The following is a 19,522-nucleotide window of genomic DNA, read 5'->3' as shown; positions in this document are numbered from 1 at the left end:
ATTCAGGCAATTCCAAAGGGTTCACTTACTTTTTATTGTCTGTATAACACTAGGTTTTAACATTAAAAAAAGAGTTCGTAATAATTAAGCGAAAACTGTAAGAAACAGTTTCCTACTCAATCCTGTAGTGATATTTACTGTTCTGTGGTGTGCTTGCATTGGAGAAGTAGTTGATATCCCTGCATGAAAGGTTAATCCTCCCCCTACTTTACGTAATAGCATTGAGGGGGGCATGCAAACATATCATATGAAACATGGGGCCTTTGTAACTCCACCTCACTTTTGCTTGAGGCTGGAACACACACAGCACTCTTCCTTCTCTCTGCAGCTCTGACCTTACAGGGCTCTGCAATCCAGGACCTGCTTCCCTGCGCTCCACCAGCAGACAAGAGGATGCTTCCCCGGGATCCCAGAACCTGGACAACAGGGCAATTCCTGCTCGCTATGATGAGCATCCTGCCTGTACTTGGTGAGTAGCCGGACTTAGATGGAAGGACCTTTAGTAGAGCTGAACCATAGAAGCTCACTGTTGTCTTGATAAGGGGGTAGCACTCATTGGCAAGCAATGTGCAGAAGCTTTCAGCAAACTAATGCCTTGGTACACAAATATTGCTGGTCACTTCCACAACAAAAAGGACTATTTCATTTGTGTTTGTGTTTGCTTCAGTTATTTATTGATACATGATAACATTTGGGATACAGGTGTTTTTGTGTATAGAGATGGATACTTGGGCGAAGTATTATAGAAATGATATTGTATCTAAAGTTACTGCGTGCTTTTTATATGAACCAAGCAATACATAAGAACAGTTTATTTGCATTGAAAACCAGTCTATACAGTCATCTCTCAATGATCCTACACTTTGCAACATATTTAACATCACCGATGTACCGTGGAGCCAGAATGGATTATTTCTGCAGCATGCTCTGTATTTATCACTGTGTAGTGCATGCTGCTGAGAAATGTGGTGCAGCTACTGATAGATGCCAAATTGTACCTGGAATAGTTCAATGTCCAATGTGACTTTGTCCAGAAATTGAAATAAATGTGTGGATAGCACTCCAAACCAAGAATTAGTCTAAGGCAGTAATTCCCAACTCCGGTCCTCAAGGCACCCCAACAGGTCAGGTTTTCAGGATTTCCTCAGTATTGTACAGGTGATGTAATTATTGTCGGTTCCCTTAGACATTTCCGCAGGTGTTCTTACTATAGGATATCCTGAAAACGTGACCTGTTGGGGTGCCTTGAGGACCGGAGTTGGGAAACACTGGTCTAAGGCAACGTATATAGAAGGGGACTCACTTGGTTGGAACGCCCGTTGGGTGACACAAGCCCACACCGCAGGTCCCAGTTAGCTTTGAGTGTAGTTGCTTTTTTAACCATCAAATCCCTGAACCTGTCCTCATACACAGGGAAAGTGTCAATAAAAATTCCCAGGTAAAAGAATTCCTCAGTCGCGTTGTTCATTTTAGTTTGTACATTAATGAATAAAGAATATTGGACCTGCATTTCACCATTTTTGGATTTCATTACAAGTCACCTTTGAATTTTAGAGGAGATTCACCTCCCCCAGTGAACTCTTCTGCGAAGTACGTTAAACCATTCTGTATTATTTATTCTTCTCCACCCACCAGGAACGCAGGGATTTTATTTTTCTTTATGTTTTTTGTCTACAAAGGTGGTGGAAATCTTTTGTGAATAAGTCACTGTGTGCGTCTCGTAGCTGACATCCTATTTTCACAATACTCACTGTAAATTGGTGACAGGCTTGATAAATATGTTGCATAGCCTGTATACCATAGTTTTTAAGGCAAATGCATTGATAAATATGCAGCATTAAACAAATGTCTCAATTTTGATAATGTAACTATGATATATTACAATATTTTGAAGATGTACCAAACATGTATGTACTTAAAATTTCTTAAAGAGGTTTTTCAGGCAGCACAGTTGTCAGTGCTGGGATACACCTTGGTCGGAGGGGAAGTTGCTGCTCCAACTCTTGTGTAGTGGCCAGCGCTTGTTACTGCAGCCTGGGATCTCATTGTAATCAATGTGAGTTGCGCCTGCAATTACAAGCACCAGGGGTTGGAGCAGCAAGTTTTGCAATGACCCACTGTATCCTGGCACTGACAGCCAGTGCTCCCAGGTAAACCCCCTTAAGTCTTCTCAAGAAAGATTTTTCATGCTACGGAAAGATGATTGTAGTGCTCATTAATAGAAGTAGTAAGAGGATATCCAGGAGAAGGTCTGCCCCGTCACAACTGTCTTAAATACCTTTATCTCTGTTGCATTTTCAGAGACATTTACATAAATATATGTGAATTGCACTAGCGTTTTTATGAGTTGCATACTAGGAACTGTATACTATGTGTAGAGAAGAATCCAGATGAACATTTCTATTATGCTTTCCAAGTTAAATGGGTTTGTATAAAGATTGAAAGTTATTCCCTATCTACAGGATATACATAAAATAGGGGATAACTTGCTGATAGGTGGGGGTCTCACTGCTGAGACCCCTGCCGATATCTGAATGGGACTCCTGTGTCCCATTATGCCTGCTACTGTGGGGATCGCTTCTTCCCCTGCAGGGACATCAACATGAAGGGAGTTCTGGCCAGGCATGGATAACTAATGCTCCATTCATTTCAATGGGACTGCCGAAAATACGAAAGCGGGTGCCACTTGGATATCTCCACAGCCCCATTGAAAGTGATTGGAGCGCTGGTTAGCATTCTTGGACAGCACTCCTTTCATGCTAATGTCACTGTGGGGGAGAGAAGCAGCATCGGAAAAAAACTATATCACATGACACCTAAAGGGGTTTTCCAGAGTATATTGTACATTGATGGCCTATGCACTTATGATTAGGATAGGATAGTGGGTTCAACTTCAGGATCCATACCAATCAGCGTAAAGAAGAAGCCATAGTGCTCCAGAAAGTGCAATGAACTCTTTAATGTGTGACTTATCCATATGTCTGGTTGTGTAGGTACTGCAGCTCAGCTTCATTCAAATACCTTGAGGCCACTCTCACACATGTACGTGTCAAAATGCTGCAATTTCTAATGTAGCACTTTGCTGCGATTTTACTTAAATTTTCGACTACGATCGAACGTTTTCAGCCGTGATTTTTCAGCAATGCGAACAGATGCATGTCTGCAAGGCCCCATTTAAATCAATAAGAGCATTATACTACAATTACTGCGGCATTCAAAACGCTGCAGTGATCATGGTAAAAAGTGCTTGTGTGAGAACAGCCTTATTCTGCTGACTGTTTGGGTTCCTGGGGATGTGACACCTGCTGATCATACAATAATGCCTTATCCTAAGGAAAAATCACCAAAATGCCCTATTCTAAGGGCAATTCATATTGCAAACCCCCAACACTACTACAAATTACTGAAAAATACTGATATTAGATTTGAGGTAAATTTGATGCTCTGTAACTTTTTAGACTTTTTTTCGCTTCTGTGATCCCCTTTTTAGTAGAAGATAGGTTTTGTTCACACTACTGTTACAACGGTGTGATGGATCTGTCACTAAAGGTGTCTGACTAGTTACATTTAAAAAATCAGACTGAGTGCCCCTCTAATTCTGACCTCTCATTCCTGCCTCCAAGACTTCTCCAGAGCAGCACCAGTCCTCCAGAACGTGCTACCCCAAACTATCCGCCCAATCCCTGACACACAAAATTTCAGGTGTGCTCTAAAAACGCACCTCTGCAGGGAGGCGTACCATATCCCCTGAACCAAACCCCCTCTGTACGCCGCCTGATAACATACTCCCTGTCACACTGACTGCAAACCCTGCTAGCCGTAATCAACCGCGCCTGCAGTCATACCGATTCAGCCACCACACGGCTTATGTCTGACCATTGTCTGAGTACAGCATCCCACCTCTCCATACCATGCACATCTCCAGCCCCTTTACCTTCTGTATCACCCCATTATCTGTAGTATGTAAGCTCGTTGGAGCAGGACCCTCACCCCTACTGTTTCCATCAACTGATTACTACATGTAACCATGGTTTTTGTATTTTTGTACTTTTGTCTTTTTGTATCCTCCTGTTTTTATAAGTGCTGTGAAATATGTTGGCGCTATATAAGTAAAGATTATTATATTATTATTTACTTAGGGTAAATGTTCACAGCAAACAATCTACAGGGCAATCCAGAAGACAAATCCACAGCAAATTGTGATGATTTTGTACCAAGTGCATCTGCCTCTGACAGCTTTATATTTACATAATTTTACACTGTCATTGGCATACTGTACTGGCAGGAGAGGAGTTAACAATTGTACTCATGACTAATAATCCTGTAGCCCATGTGGATGGACATGTGAAAACATTGTCCAGTCTCAAACATTTCTCAAGAACACTGCAAATTTAAGGAACTCCCTTCCTGTTCAATGTTTCCAATAAGTTACTTTGGCATTACACTACAAATGTGTACATGAATTTGAGAACGTGCCAGAAGTTAAAAAAAAGTACAATACAATGAAACAGAACACATCACTTGCAACCAATTTAGCTTCACTTTGAAGTTGAGGAAACTTAAAACAAGTTTAGCACGAATGGTGTCTCCACTGTGGAAATATTGTGGCTCTGGAGAAGACTTGGCTGTTTCCCATGTAGCATATGTTGACATCCAAGTAACAGTTTAATTATATTTTGTAAATAGATTAAACTCATTATGGGACAGCTCTGCATCTCATCTGTGCTGGAATACATTATCTACTGCTGGCAAGAAGGTATCATAAAGAACTATAACCCTTGCGTGCAATAATTCTCGGACTAAAGACATGAGCTTTTCATATTTACATATCTTTTTAAGGGTACAAGCAAACGAGAGAAGGATTTATCTGTCTGTAGAAACAGGCTGCATGAGCGAACTAGCAAACTCTGACATTGTTCGCTTGTGCGGACGATAAATTGCTCCGACTAAAAGGACCTTAAGGGCTCCTACCCACTTGCATTCTTTTAACCCTGCGATATCGCTGCATTTTTTTATGCAAATGTCAATGGGATTTTCTAATGTTAAAAACGCATTACAAGTTTGTGCTTTGCGATTTTTGTGTGATGTGTTTTTAACAATAGAAAGTCCCATTGACATTGTGTTAAAAAATGCAGTGATATAGCAGCATTAAAAAAACGCAAATGGGTGTGAGCCCTAAGGCAGGCTTCCTCCTGGGTTAGACTGTTGATGTTTAAGGCCGGTGGACATGACCAGGTCGGATTCTGAATGTAGGATCCCACAGCGGAGTCTAACCCTGTGCCCGACAGCTCGCCATCGGACATGGGCAGTACAGATTTTCCTGCGCCATGGCTAGGGGATCACGCGGAATCCGTGATCTTTCCGCAATGTTAATTGAGGACGGGCCATGGGTCGGACGGCTCCCATTGACTTCAATGGAAGCCATCCACATGGAATCCGCCTAGAAATGGAGCATGTTGTGATTTTTCCTCCGCGGACAGAAAATCACTATTTCCTCTGCTCATGCGCAGGAAAAATCGCTTTTCCATTGCATTCTTTGGGAGGTATTTGATGCGGAATCAGGATATCTTTTTAGAGATAGGTTTACAAGGAACGATTATTGTTTAAAAAATTGCTGGATAGTTCAAATTATAATCGTTTAGTGTAAACACAGCCAATAATCAAACAATGAATGATAATTTAAATACCGATCATTCAGTTGTTCTCATTCACTAGTACATTAAATGCGAATGACTGAACAATTTGCGAGCAAACAACAGAAAGATTTTTCTGCCTGCAAACAGGCGCATGAGTGAACTCTGACATTGTTCACACGTGCGAACGATAAATTGCGCCGTCTGACAGCACTTTAAGGCCACCTGCACACTAGCGGATTTGCATTGCGGAATCCGGAGTGGAAGTCAACCTCCGGGTTTCGCAGCAAATACAATCCATAGCATGCTATGGAAAAGTGATTCTTCCTGCACACGGGCAGAAAGCAATTGAGGTTTCTGTTTACAGAGAAAAACATTCGCAGCATGCAGATGGCTACTATTGAAGTAAATGTAAGCTGTCTGATCCTCAGCCCTCCCACAATTGACATTGCGGGAAAAGCAGAATTTTAAGAAAAAAATCTGTATTGTGCACGACCAAAGGCGAGTTGTGAGGACCATCGGCAGTACAGATGAAGGGCCTAGTCACCCATGTTACTGCAGGTAGAAGACGGACGTCTCTCTGCAGTGCCGGAAGAAAGAACACGTGACTGGCTTCATTGCCGGTCATGTGTTCTTTCTTCAACGCTGCGGGGAGTCGTCCGTCCTGAAGTACGGCCGTCTTCCTTCTGCAGTAAAGGGCTCAGTCACGTGGGAGCATCGGTGCCCATGTACGGGTGCCAATGCGCCCGTGTGACTAAGCCCAAGGAGAAAAAAAGGCAGGTATGCGTGTCCGGATTCCGCATGCGGAATCCGACCCGCCGTGTGCAGGTGGCCTAAGGCAGGCTTCCTCCTGGGTTAGACTGTTGATGTTTATTGGAGTGAATATACTGGCTAAAAAGCTATTTAATAGATTTGCTTTCTCCTCATCACCCTCTACAGCTTCTCTTACATTATTTATTAAAGGGCTAACACTTTCAGTATTATTTTTTTTTTTACTATTTATATAACTGAAGAACAGTTTAGGGTTAGTTTTACTCTCTTCGGCAAAATATGTCTCTCTGTTTCCATCTTTGCTGCTTTTATCTGCTTTTTTACATAATTTATTTCCATATAGGTTTTTAGTGCCCCTTTGCTATCTGCTTGTTTTACTAGTTTAAATACATTATTTTTGCTGTTTATTGCTTCCTTTACATCTTTAGTGATTGAGATTGTTTTTCTCCTATTACTAACCCTTTTATTCCTGTAAGGTATGAATGGCTCACAGAAAGTATTTAGGATGCTTTTAAATGTTTTTCATTTATTGTCTGTACTCTTATTTTTGAGGATATTATCCTAGTCAATAAGGTTAAGGCCATCGCTGAGCTGATAGAACTTTGCCTTCCTAATGATAAAACTCCCTCTTGAAAGACACGCTGAAATGTATTATATTATGGTCACTATTTCCCAGGTGCCCCTAACCTGCGCCCCTGTTATTCTGTCAGGTCTATTGTTTAATAATAAGTCCAAAATGGCTGTCTCTCCAATCAGGTCCTGTACAAGTTGTGCAAGGTAATTGACAGGAAGTTGTTACCTTTATGAGGACCGCAGGTTTAGGCTTCCCAGTTTATGTCCAGATAGTTAAAGTTCCCCATAATAATTACCTCATTGTAATTTGCTGCTTCATCTATTTGTTTTAATAGATTTTCAGTAGTTTCTGTTATATTTGGGGGTCTATAGAGAACCCCTATGAGGATTTTATTGCAGTTTTTCTTTCCATGTATTTCTACCTATAGAGACTCCACATGTTCATCTCCCTCCCATATATCTTCCTGTAGCATGGGCTTTAAATAAGATTTTACATAAAGACAAACCCCTTTCTGGTTTTTAAGATCCTTTATGAACAGGCTGTAACTCTGTAAGGTAACCACCCAGTCACAGCTTTCACCCAACCAAATACCTCATCAGGCAGATCAAACAAACATGTAAAGTTAATTCCATTGACTTTATTTATCCATTCATGTAATAACAATGCTTCAGCCTCACAATGGGGCTTTTTGTTAAGACCTGCTGTTCTTGGAGATGCTCTGAGCTAGTTGACTAGCCATCAAAATTTGAACTTCCCCATAGCCACTCAGATTCTTACACTTGCCCATTTTTTCCTCTTCCAGCACATGAACATCAAAAACTGACAGTTCGCCTGCTATCTAATATATCCCACTACTTGACATATGACATGCACAGGAGAAATCATTGTTATTTACTTAACTGTTTTAATGTTATGGCTGTTATTACCCTGGAGCCTATTTCTATTATTCTTCACTTTCATGACTTTAAAACATGTATTTAATACATTGGATAAGAATGTTGCATTTCAGTGCAGTTCTATTAGGCCAGCTGCACACGGCCGTGACGGGCTCCGCCGCGGAATATTCACCCGTCACGGCGCCCCCAAGAGACCCCATACTTACCAGCGGATCCGGCGTCCTGGATCCCGCATGATGCTTTGGGGTGACGCGCCGCAGCGTCATGTGACACGCCGGCCACGTCACAAGACACGCCCACAGCGTCACATGACGCGGCCGGCCGTGTCATATGACGCGGCGGCGGTGGGCGGAGAGGCGATTTCACGCTATCTTCCACTGTGCTACATTGACTGCAATGAAAGCTGGCCGCGCGTACACCCACGGCAAATAGAGCATTCCGTGGGTGAGGACTGGAGATTTCACGGCGCGAAATTCCTCGATGGAATTCCGCACCGTGAGCATTGAGCTATTAGGTTCAATAGAACCTAATAGCTGCGGGCAACGAGGTGGATTTTCGCCGCGTATTACGCGGCAGAAATCCGTCCGTGGGAAGGAGGCCTTAATCCCTAAACCAGAAGTGTATAGTTGCAAGAAAAAGTAAGGCTGCCTGCCCACGGGCGAGTTTGCATTGCGTTCCCTGCGGTGATAATCCAGCCGCAGGGAACGCACTCCATAGCGTTGCTATGGAGAGCGCAGCTGCCCTATCCTTGAGCCGAGAATCATTGCGATTCTCCGCTTGCGGCCGGCAAATCGCAGCATGCTACGATTCTCCGCAGCCCTCCGTGGAGATCTGTCTGCCAACTCCTGCTCCATAACACTATGCCCGTGGACAGGCAGCCTTAGTCAACCCTGTGAAATTACCTAGACTTCTTAATTATAGACAAACAGAATCCAACTAAACTAATAACACACAAACAGTAGTGTCTTTTACTGAGTAAATATTGACAATTTAAGGTAAAAATGTACTGTAAATCAACCCTTGAATTTAATAACCTGTAGATCCCCTGTAGCAGCAATGATCTCCACCAAATGTTCCCTATAGCTAAAAATTAAGATTTGTACAACAATGAGGTAGAATTTTGAATTATGTCTCTCTGCAAGTGTGTTTCATTTCATCAATATTTCTGGGATGCCTTGTGTGTATAGCCCTCTTCAGGTTAAGAAGAGAGTTAGGATGCCTGTCCATGGGTGTTGCGGTATCCCGCGGTGGATCTCCGCCGCCCGGGAGCAGGAGCTGGCAGACGGATCTCTGCCAGTCAGCCTATCTGACAGATAGGCTGACCATGGAGAATTACGGCAAATTGCAGTATGCTGCGATTTGCCGGCAGTGAGCGGAGAATCACAATGATTCTCCGCTCGTGGACGGCTGGGAAGCGCTCTCCGTAGCAACACTATGGAGAGCTTCCATTGCGTTCCCCGCAGCCAGATTATCACCGCGGGAAACGTAATAAAAAACCCGCCTGTGGACAGGCAGCCTAAAGAACAAGACTCTGTCTTGGCCATTTCAAAACACAAATCTTCTTTTTCAACTATGTTTGTATTTATGGATTAATACCTGCATGACAGCCATACGATTATATACGTCCTAACTGCACATACCCCTTGCAGTTAGCACCTGTACAGATGTTGGCGTTGTGTGAAGAAATCAGCCCGCAGCTTTCTACTTCTTTCCCTGCTTTTGAGACTTCCCTCCTGTATCTGCCCAGCCTTATCTACTGGGCAGATAAGGAGCCCATAACTGGCATGCAACATTGCTCTGAAAAACAAACTTCTCCCTCTTCACTCTCCCTACAGCCATGGCTGAAGGACTGCAGCAGACTCAATCATATATATATATATATATATATATATACAATGTGTGTGCGCACATATATATACACACATATATATATATATACATACATACATATATATATATATATATATATATATATATATATATATATATATACACACACACATCTTGTGTGTTTTCGGTCACTGTCTTGTTGCATCACCCAGTGTCTCTTCAGCTTGAGCTTTCAGTCTGCTGTCTTTACCTTCTCCTGTAAAATATTTTAATACATTCTAGAATTCATTGTTCCTGCAATGATCCCAAGGTATTGAGACCCTGAGGAGCAAAGGAGCCCTAAACTGTGATGCTGCCATCACTATGATTCACAGCTGGAAAGAGCTTTTGGTGTTTTTGTGAAGTGTTCCTTTACCGAGTTTAACCAGTCCATAGAACATTTTCCCAGAAGCATTGTGGTACATCCAGGTGGTCTCAGGCAAGCTTGAGATGGGCTGCAGTGGTATTTTACACCTTTGTAGTATCCTTCCATGAACATAATTCTTGCATAGTGTTACCTATTGGAAGGCAGCATTCCTACAAGCCAATGTTAGACTCTTCATACAAGCCTTATAACACTGACTAGGAATTGAAAACCAAATCCCAGAAAACCATACACAGACAGCTGTTTCTGTATTTTTGCCACTCATCAGTGTGCAGTAGATTTCTGGCTTGGCTCATGAGGGGCAAATCCTTGAAACTGCTGTCTATGTATGGTTTTCTGGGATTTGGTTTTCAATTCTGAGTCAGTGTTATAACTCTTGTAGAAAGAGTCTAACATTGGTTTGCAGGAATGCTGCCTTCCAATAGGTGGTGCTGTAGAGGTATTGTCCCGTCTTCTTTATTTGCATATTTCCCAGAGGAGCAACCATGGCCTTTTAAGTCTCCTCACTCACCTCCTAGGTGTCTCCTAACATCCCTTCTAGGTGCTCTCCTTCAGGAGAGATGATACCTTTCCCAACTCTCTAATAGTGGACACATGAGCAGAAGTTTTTGCATTTTGTAGAGTGTTTGAAAGTCTTTTGCTATTACACTTAGGTTCGTTTTGTTGCAAAGTTTTCTTTCTTTCTTTACTTTGTCATTCTCTCATGACGTTTTTTTTTTTTTAAACTCCTGCTTTTCTCACAGAATCCATGGCCTGTCCGCAATGTCAATTACAGACAGGCTGCGGGTCAGACTCCCTGTGGAAACCACAGGAAAATGAAGCATGCTGCGAGTTTTCATCCGCGAACGGAAACCACAATTGGTTTCCACTTATGTGCATGAAGAATCTTTTTGCCTTGCATGGTATGGAGGGTTATTGCTGCGGAATCCGGAGGCGAATGCCTGCTCTGGATTCCGCAGCTAAAATCCGCCCATGTGCATTGGGCATATAGCTATGACTATATCTGGTCAGACTAGCAGGCTGCAGTAATTACACTATTTGTAACATTTTAGATCCTACATACAAATAAGGGAAATGGAATTATACCTTCACAGTGCCTCCTATTGGAAGGCAGAATTCCTTCAATTCAATGTTAGACTCTTTATACAAGTCTTGTAACAGTGACTTACATTTTACATAAGCATTTAGCAAGTGTAAACCAATTATTGGCCTCCTCTTAGAGAAATATTGAAGGGGTTTTCCAGGCAAAGTACTGTTGATGACCTATCCTCAGGTCATGTTGAGTGTGTTGAACTGGCCCTGCATGTGTAAAAAGTACAGTATGTGCCCATATGCATGCAAATCTATCTCGTCCAACCTGATTCACAGTGCAAATATGTTGTGCTGCGGTGAGTGTTTTTTACGCATACAGAAGTGTGAAGCCCCCCTCAGGTGAGATTTGCACCATTTTCAAACTTTTTCAAGTATGCTACAAAAGAAGGTGACGCAGCTGTATGTGAACTATGTGCTCTATTTCAGTGTTCCCCAACTCCAGACCGCCAACAGGTCATGTTTTCAGGATTTCCTCAGCATTGCACAGGTAATGTAATTATTGTGGGTGCTTCAAACATTGCACAGGTGTTCTTACTATAGGATATCCTGAAAACATGACCTGTTGGTGGTCCCTGAAGACTGGAGTTTGGGACCCCTGCTCTATTTAACGCATCAACTTTTGTGTAATAGTAGTAGTGAATATTCTCTATTTTAGTGTTTCCTGTGCTTCTCTACATGACAGAGAGCAGTTTTATATACCCTTTGAGTTATTATGTTTCCCAACACATTTGGGTGAGTGATTAGCAGATACAAAGGCCGCAGTCCCCCCACAGTGAATGTGTTGTGCCATATCTTATAAGACATCTGTTGGATTCTGTTACTAAGATGCAGAAAACATAAATAATAGCGTGCTGCGTTTTAGATGAAAAATACACTTACCCACAACGGATGTAGACCCATCGTAAATTTTAACTACAAATCACATGACCTGGCTGTAAGTTATAGTAATTGGAAAAAAACATAAAGTTACTGGACCTCTCTAACCACTTTGGCTAAAAGCGTATGCACATACTGTAAATTAACATTTTGTAGACTACTAAATGGATAAAGCAAAAGTTGCCATTTGTTTGGGGGCCCAGAACTTTTGCGTAGCTTTGTTTTTTGGTCTGCAAATGACCCTCTGCTAAGGCCTGATTCACATGAGCGTAGCGTTTTTGCAGAACAAACTGTGGTCTTTTTGCATGTGGATCGGCATATTTTACTCTACTTTTTCCATGGGCAAGGCATGTATATTTGTGTGCGGCAAAAAAATATGCACTGGTTGAAATGGCTGATGTAGTCCAGATGTGTTTTTCCCCCTGCACAATTATATAGTGTTTCATGTGTTTTGTGAACATTTAAAACTTCATGCTTTAATAGTAGACAAAGTTTAAAGTTCATGGCATGCAGATCATACAAAAACACTATGTTGATGCATTTCAGCTCAGTTTGAGCCCTTAAAGGGAACTTGCCATCATTTTTTTCCCATAGTAAACTAAGCACAGAGCAAAATTATTACTTACAGCTCTTTACAAAACTCATTTTGCCCTGGGTCTTTACAGATACATGCCTGTGACATCACTGGACTGACTCTCGTCTGCAGGTTTTTCCCATAAATTCACTCCTCTTTTCTTCTATGATACTATCATACTATCTCATAAAGAAATCACTGCAGAATCTGGAGCTGCCGCTGACCGCCACAGGTGAGCACGGCAATTCTGCCCACAAAGGAACATGATCTGCGCACGTGGGCGTCATCAGCGGCTCCAGGTTTTGCCATACTGTCAGGGTGAATACACATTCGTGGATTTCAATTGCGGAATCTGAAGCGAGTGTCCGCCTCCAAAATCCGCAGCAAAAAACGCCCCTAACATGCTATGTAAAAGTGATTCTTCATGCACACGAGCGGAAACCAATTGCAGTTTCTTCTCGCAGCATGCTCCATTTTGGGGCAGATTTCACGCGGGCAGCTTCCATTGAAGTCAATGGAAGCTGTCTGATATGTGGCCCTTCTGCAATTAACATTGTGGAAAGGTCGGGGATTCCATGTCCTCACTAGGAATAACGCAGAAAAAGCAGGAGCTTATGAAAAAAAAATCTGTACTGCGCATGTCTGACGGCGAGTTGTGCGGACCATCTAAGTAAAATTGAAGATGTAAGAAAACAGGTACACGCGGATGCCACTTCTGCCACCAGAATCAGATTTTGCTGCAGGATTCTGTATGCGGTATCTGGCTCTGCTGTGTGCAGGCGGCCATACTGTCAGTGAGGAATTCTTCTAAATGGGTTTACTTCTGTTTTTATAGCAGAGCTGATGTGTCCTTCTTCATTTCAGGACTACAGTATTCACAATGCTATAGAGATACAATGTATCTTTTTCATGTTGTGTTTTGGAAATGTTGTAGTAATGTGATAAATGAGCGCTATAAGCGTGACACGCCTCGTGTGATCCATCTCACATTCCTTTGTCTTATCAGTGACGATTCAGACTAGTTAGATGTCTGATGAGAGAGTCAACCCGGCCAGAATGATGTCATAGTGCAGATTGATTTCCTATGTTTATTCCTGCGTGCCTTTGAACACACTTCACCAGCATCCTGTCTGGCACAGTGTGAGAAGGGGACATATTTTATCAGTTGTTTCCAGTGGGCAGCGGGTCCCACCCTTCTGGTTCCTTCCCCATGTCATACGTCAAGTCTCTATGACTAATTTAGAACAGACTCTCAGGTCGCTGCTATTGTTGGACAATGAAGTCTATTTTAGATCTTCCTATGACAATGTCTTTTCCATTAGTTACCTGTAGATTTCATTCTCCAAGTGCCTTGCCTTCTATTAAAAGTTATGCCTAGGGAGTAAGACATCAATAAAAGGCCAACAACATGTCAGAAAATATTAGTATTTCTACTTGTGGAATGTGGATGGAATATCAGGAAAAGCCAAAAGTAAATAAATTGATAGCCTGAATTTACAAGTGTTCTGTACTCCTATAAACCTCCCACTCCAGTTGGAAAGGGCCTTAAAAAGAAATTTATAGACAAAACTGAGGACGGCTTCAGATGGACGTATTTATGCACGCAAAAATAGCGTTCACAGTACGCAGAGAATAGAACCCATTGATATCAATGGAATAGTTCTCAATAATGTTTTTCGCATGCACACAAAATAACTGCTCAATTTTCCTGTGAATTTGCGCACCAAGGATCCTATAGAAGTCTATGGGAGGTGCACAAATAAAAGTGAAAAATGCAAGGAGATGTGTGAAACACTACGCAAAACAACGCAGGAAAGAACACATCTGGGCCTCATTAGGCTAAATAGCCTTTTAAATCAGGGTGGGGGTGTTTTTTTTTTTTTTGTTTCTGGGAGACTTAGCGGGACCAACTGATGTCCCGGCAGGCGGGGAGGGAAGCTTTGGTAGGTCAGGCAGTCCCGGGAGTGGCAACCAACTCGGGAGGTCCAGCGGCTCTATTTCAAGTAGTCGCCAGCACGCCTGCAAGTCTCCAGGCTCTCTTATATTTATCCTGCGACCCCTGTGGGAGAAACCCAGGCCGAATGGAAACAGCCATGCATACTTGATATCCTTTTCCTTGAGTATCTCCAACAGTGGGCGAAGCAGGCGACGTTTGGTTAAGGTGGTAGGAGCCAGATCCTGGAAAATCTGCAGAGGCGCCTCGGCATATTTTAAATTTCTATAATTTCTGGCAGCTCTCAAGATGGCGAACGCGTCCTGAAAAGACAACAATCTGCAAATTATGTCCCTAGGAGGATCGGTGTTCGCCGGGAGGGGCCTGAGGGCTCTGTGAATCCGTTCTATTGATACTGGGGTAGCCCTTTCTGGACCAAGCAGGGAAGAGAAGATTTCTTTCGCTACCTTAGAAAGACTTTCCGTGGCCCAGGACTCCGGGAGTCCCTTGATACGAATATTACACCTCCTATTCCTATTTTCCAAGTCCTCCTGCATCAGGAGGGCTCTGTTGAGGTGATCCTGATGCAGCTGCAGAATCTGGGCCATTTCAGAAGCGTGGCTTGTTAAAGAGGACGTGGATGTCTCTAATTCCTCTACTCTTCTCCCCAGATGTTTTATATCTTCTTTTATCTCCCCCAGCTCAGCCATTATAGGTTGCATAGCTTTCATGATTAAGTCCTTCATGAAACCCTTTGATACTGTTTCCCCATCTTCATTATCGGAGCTAGCTCCCTCCTCCCCCTCCTTACTGTGAGCTGCAGCCGGCGCCATCTTGGCTGGGAACAGCGGTGAGCGAGGGCTTTTTTCTTTAAGAAAGCGCTGCATACCGGCTTGTCCTCCGCTTCCCCTCGGCGTCCCAGCGTGTTCCGCGGCTCTCTCCCTTCCGACTCTTCTCATTTCGCTGCTTGAAGAAGCTGCTGTGACCTCCAGAAGGTATCTTGCCGCCGGAGCTCTGCTCTCAAGCGGCCATTGAGCACAGCGATCAGGCTCCGCCCCCCAGGGTGGGGGTGTTTTTTGCGCAAAAAACAAAACAAAAAAAAGATAGTACTATGCATAAATATGTGCAAGTCAACCTTATTCACTGCACAAATACGTTGTGCTGATGCATGCTTAATTGTAAATACGGTCGTTTTAAACCGCCCTTATAACCACTGTTGAGATTGCCTAAGGACAAAAACACATGGGGCATGCGCTAATTTGCTTGCCGATAAGGAGCGTATTAGCACATGAACAGGGTTTTTCTTCTTCACTATTCAAACTCTGCGCTAGTTCGCGACTTTGAAAGAAGAAGCGGGAAGATAGGTCCTGCATGATCTTTTTCGCACATAGTATTAACTACATGCGAGAAAGATAGGAAGTCCTATGTTTTCTCGCACGTAGTATTACCATACGAGAATTCTGATAGGGGAAAGGAAACCATTGAAATCAATGGTTTGTTTTGTCCTTTTATACAGCCATGATTTTCGCGGCCTCATAACAGGACTAAAACACACCCATGTGAAGGAACCCTAAAATCCTCAACTGAATGACGCTCTACGGCAGGTGTTACATGTACATTTGGCTGCAGTTTGTGATGCCGGTTTGACCCTTTGAATTAAAATAGGTGAAATCTGCAGCAATTCTGGAAGAGGTCAACAATAAATAGGGCATTCTGATAATCTGTAATATGTCTTCATGCCAGCACAAATCTCTCTACAGCATGGGAACAGGGTTTTATAAAACCTCATTCACACACACATTATACTGTAGTTATTGAATATTGGAGCGAATTACATCGTATGTGAACACGGCCATTAGCGTTATCTTGCCTACCGCAGGGTTCATTTGGGCAAAGTAAACCTTTCCTGAAGGTTATGTTTGAGAGCTGACTGATCTCCTTTATTGTAACAACACGTCAGGAATTTCACCAGTTGCACTCTGTTACCTGGTAGCTTCTTAGACCCGTTCTAGGTGAAGTAGGCTAATTATGCAGGGACACCATTTTTGTAGCATTTTAAATACCATTTCACTTTCCACAGATTTAGAATACCACAGGACATGACTAAGAAAGCTCACACCAGTGCAAGGAGTCTGTCTTTTTGCTTCTGTGCGAATCTTTGCTGCCTCACCACACACTTAACTCTCTACACATAAGCTAGAGGGTCCATTGCCCCGCTCAACACATTGTAATGTCTTATGTATGCCCTGTACTATAACTCCTCTGTCCACCCAGTAGAGCATCAATGCAAACTTTCTGTTACTGCCGCTCGGTCACATAGCCCAACAACTCCTCCTAGATGTCTACGGTCAGGCTTGAGTGCTGGAGGCAAAGAGGTGGAGTTGAGCTCTGGGTTATGTGAGTGAGCGGCAGTGACAGGAAGCTCACAGTGATGCACCGCTGGGTGGGCAGAAGACCTACATTAGAGTAATGGGCCACATCTGGGGGCACTAAGCTCCCGCCCTCCCCCCGCCCCTTGTCCATATCCAATAATGGAAGGAGGCGGGACGGGACAGCATCTAGCTCCATCCCAGCCCCCTCTCATTGCAAAGAACAAGCGGGGAGGGGAGCAGAGGTGAGCCTGCATGGGGGGCAGAGGTGACGGCATGGTAGTCTCTGCGTATATGCGCCGCGACCCATGCCGTCTGAACGGGCGCACAAACGTTTGATTTGTGTGCCTGTTCATCAGCTTTATCTCTCCCAACGTAGCGTATATTGGCCACCCGTGAAGACGACGGCCGATATACGCTCGTGGGAAAGAAGCCTCACACATAGGAATAAGAATGTAAACAGTGAATGAGAAGTGAACGATTCCTGTTGAACGAGTCAACGATGAATCTGCCTGTCTAAACACAGGCTGCACAAGAGCAAACAAGCTGGTGATGACGTCAATAGCTTGCTCGCTAATGCAAACGAGAATCATCCAGTATAAAGAAGCATTAGTTATTAGGTATGGCAGTGTTACTTGGTCATGTTATGGTAATTATATCCAGCCAGTGTTATCAGCTCTGTGCACTGTGGTATTGTTGATAAATAGTCACAGTATGGCAATGTGGCAGTATGGAGCATGGGGGGGGGGGGGGGGGAGCTTTTGCATCCATTCCCAAGAATATGTAGCTACATCCTTGGCAGCAGCTGTATTATGGCGATGTAAAAGTGGCCTAGGGCCGGCTGCACACAGGTGGTTTTGCATTGCGGAATCCGGAGCGGGCATCCGCCTCTGGATTTCACAGCAAAAACCGCCCATAGCATGCTATGGAAAAGCGTTTTTTCCTCTACATGAGCGGAAATCAATTGCAATTGTCTGCAGGGTCGGATTCCGCTGCAGAATCCTGCATGTGGAATCTGACCCATTTATGGTCTAAATGTGTTACTTTTCTTCTGAGAAGACAACTACTATATACACTAAATGCTGTGTAGCCAGTTTATTATAAGCAGCTACTTAAAACTCTGCTTGACTACCTTTTGTCCATACTAATTAGCTGCAATGTATGCTGAGAGGATGAGGTCCAACCTGGCCCCTGATTAAGATTTACTGCGGTCCATATATGTTGGCCTCTACAAGTTTAACACCCCTAAGGGTGACTATCCACTACAGTTTTTTTTTACTGCGAAATTCGCAGCGTTTTTTTTTTCTGCAGGGGGCCTATGGGACTTGTAATGTCAAAATCGCGATCGCGCAAAATCGCAATTTACAGTGAAATCGTGATTTTACACGATCGCGATTTTAACATTACAAGTCCCATAGACCCCTGCAGAAAAAAAAACGCTGCGAATTTCGCAGTGAAAAAAAATTGTGGTGGGTAGTCACCCTAAGGCTGGGTTCACACAGGACAGATTTGCGGTGGAAATTCCGTGCGGAATTTCGCTGTGGCAAATCTGCCTGTGACCACTAATCCTGGCTTTAGCCAGCCATGTGGACGAGATTTGTCAAAATCTCGTCCACATGGGGCAGCCAAACCGTCGCAGCAAAGCTGGCAGAAGCCGGCGCTGCATCGTGGATTCCCTGGTCGCAGCATGTTTAATTTTTTTTTCCATTGCGGCCACGTTCCACAGTGTGGGAGCGCCATCCACAATGTAAAAGCATGCGGCCCAGCCGCTCCTAAACCCGCGGCTAAATCTTGCAGCTTTTCGCTGCAGCAAACCCGGGAGATTTCTGCCAGGAATATGAGCCGTGGGAACCCAGCTTAATACTTGCCAAATCTTCTCCCCATCAAGTAGCCATTTGCTCTGATTCCTTTTATTATCTTATGCTCCACTTTATGAAAACTTTAACAACAGCTGTCCTTGAATAAGTGCAGCAATTTTGCCTATGAGATCACATCATTTAACCTTTATATCTTAAATGCTGAATACTTTCATGATCACCAACCATCATTCATCCAAGTAATGTTACCTTCCTCCTCCCATTTAGACATATAGAGGCCTGCCAATGAGGGTTAGAAACTAGCCCCAATCAATGCGTCCCGTGTCTAGAGGATGTTGTCAACAGACCACCAGTAAAGAGGATTGTCTGATTGTCCAACAAGCTTGAGCAGCTCCAACTGTCTCGTTGTCTGCCATCCAGAGAAAGGGGGTGTCATTGTTAAAGGCCCATTATGTGTGTGTTGGATCTATTTCCGGGTGCTTGGCTGAAGGACGTTTGGTCTCACGGCGCCCATTATGTATATTGTCCTTGACACCCACAGTCGCCTTAGTTTGCAGTGGTGTCGTGAACAACTAAGCTGCACTGATACAGAATGTAACCTGGTTGTCTTCATTGATGAATCCAGGCTTAGTTTGGGCACTGACAATGGCCGTGTTCGTATCTTCTGGAGACCACCGCATACAACAGTCAGTTACCCCTAGTAGTGGTACGAGGAACAATGACAGTTCAGCGA

The 19,522-nt window shown here is 43.5% G+C and overlaps 1 protein-coding gene across 1 annotated transcript in view; it reads left to right on the top strand.

Annotated features, from left to right (window-relative positions):
• The first annotated feature begins 285 nt into the window (after nucleotides 1-285).
• The window catches only part of CD34 (CD34 molecule), a 96,996-nt gene continuing 77,759 nt past the window's right edge, over nucleotides 286-19,522 (top strand). Inside the window, exon 1 of the mRNA XM_066600222.1 lies at nucleotides 286-469. Within this exon, the coding sequence (XP_066456319.1) occupies nucleotides 394-469 (76 nt within the window). The 5' untranslated portion in view covers nucleotides 286-393. The remainder of the gene's footprint in view (nucleotides 470-19,522) is intronic.

The sequence above is a fragment of the Eleutherodactylus coqui genome, chromosome 4 (genome assembly GCF_035609145.1).
Source record: "Eleutherodactylus coqui strain aEleCoq1 chromosome 4, aEleCoq1.hap1, whole genome shotgun sequence".
NCBI lineage: Eukaryota > Metazoa > Chordata > Amphibia > Anura > Eleutherodactylidae > Eleutherodactylus > Eleutherodactylus coqui.
The sequence above is the reverse complement of the archived record's forward strand: the minus strand, read 5'-3'. Positions and strand labels throughout refer to the sequence as shown.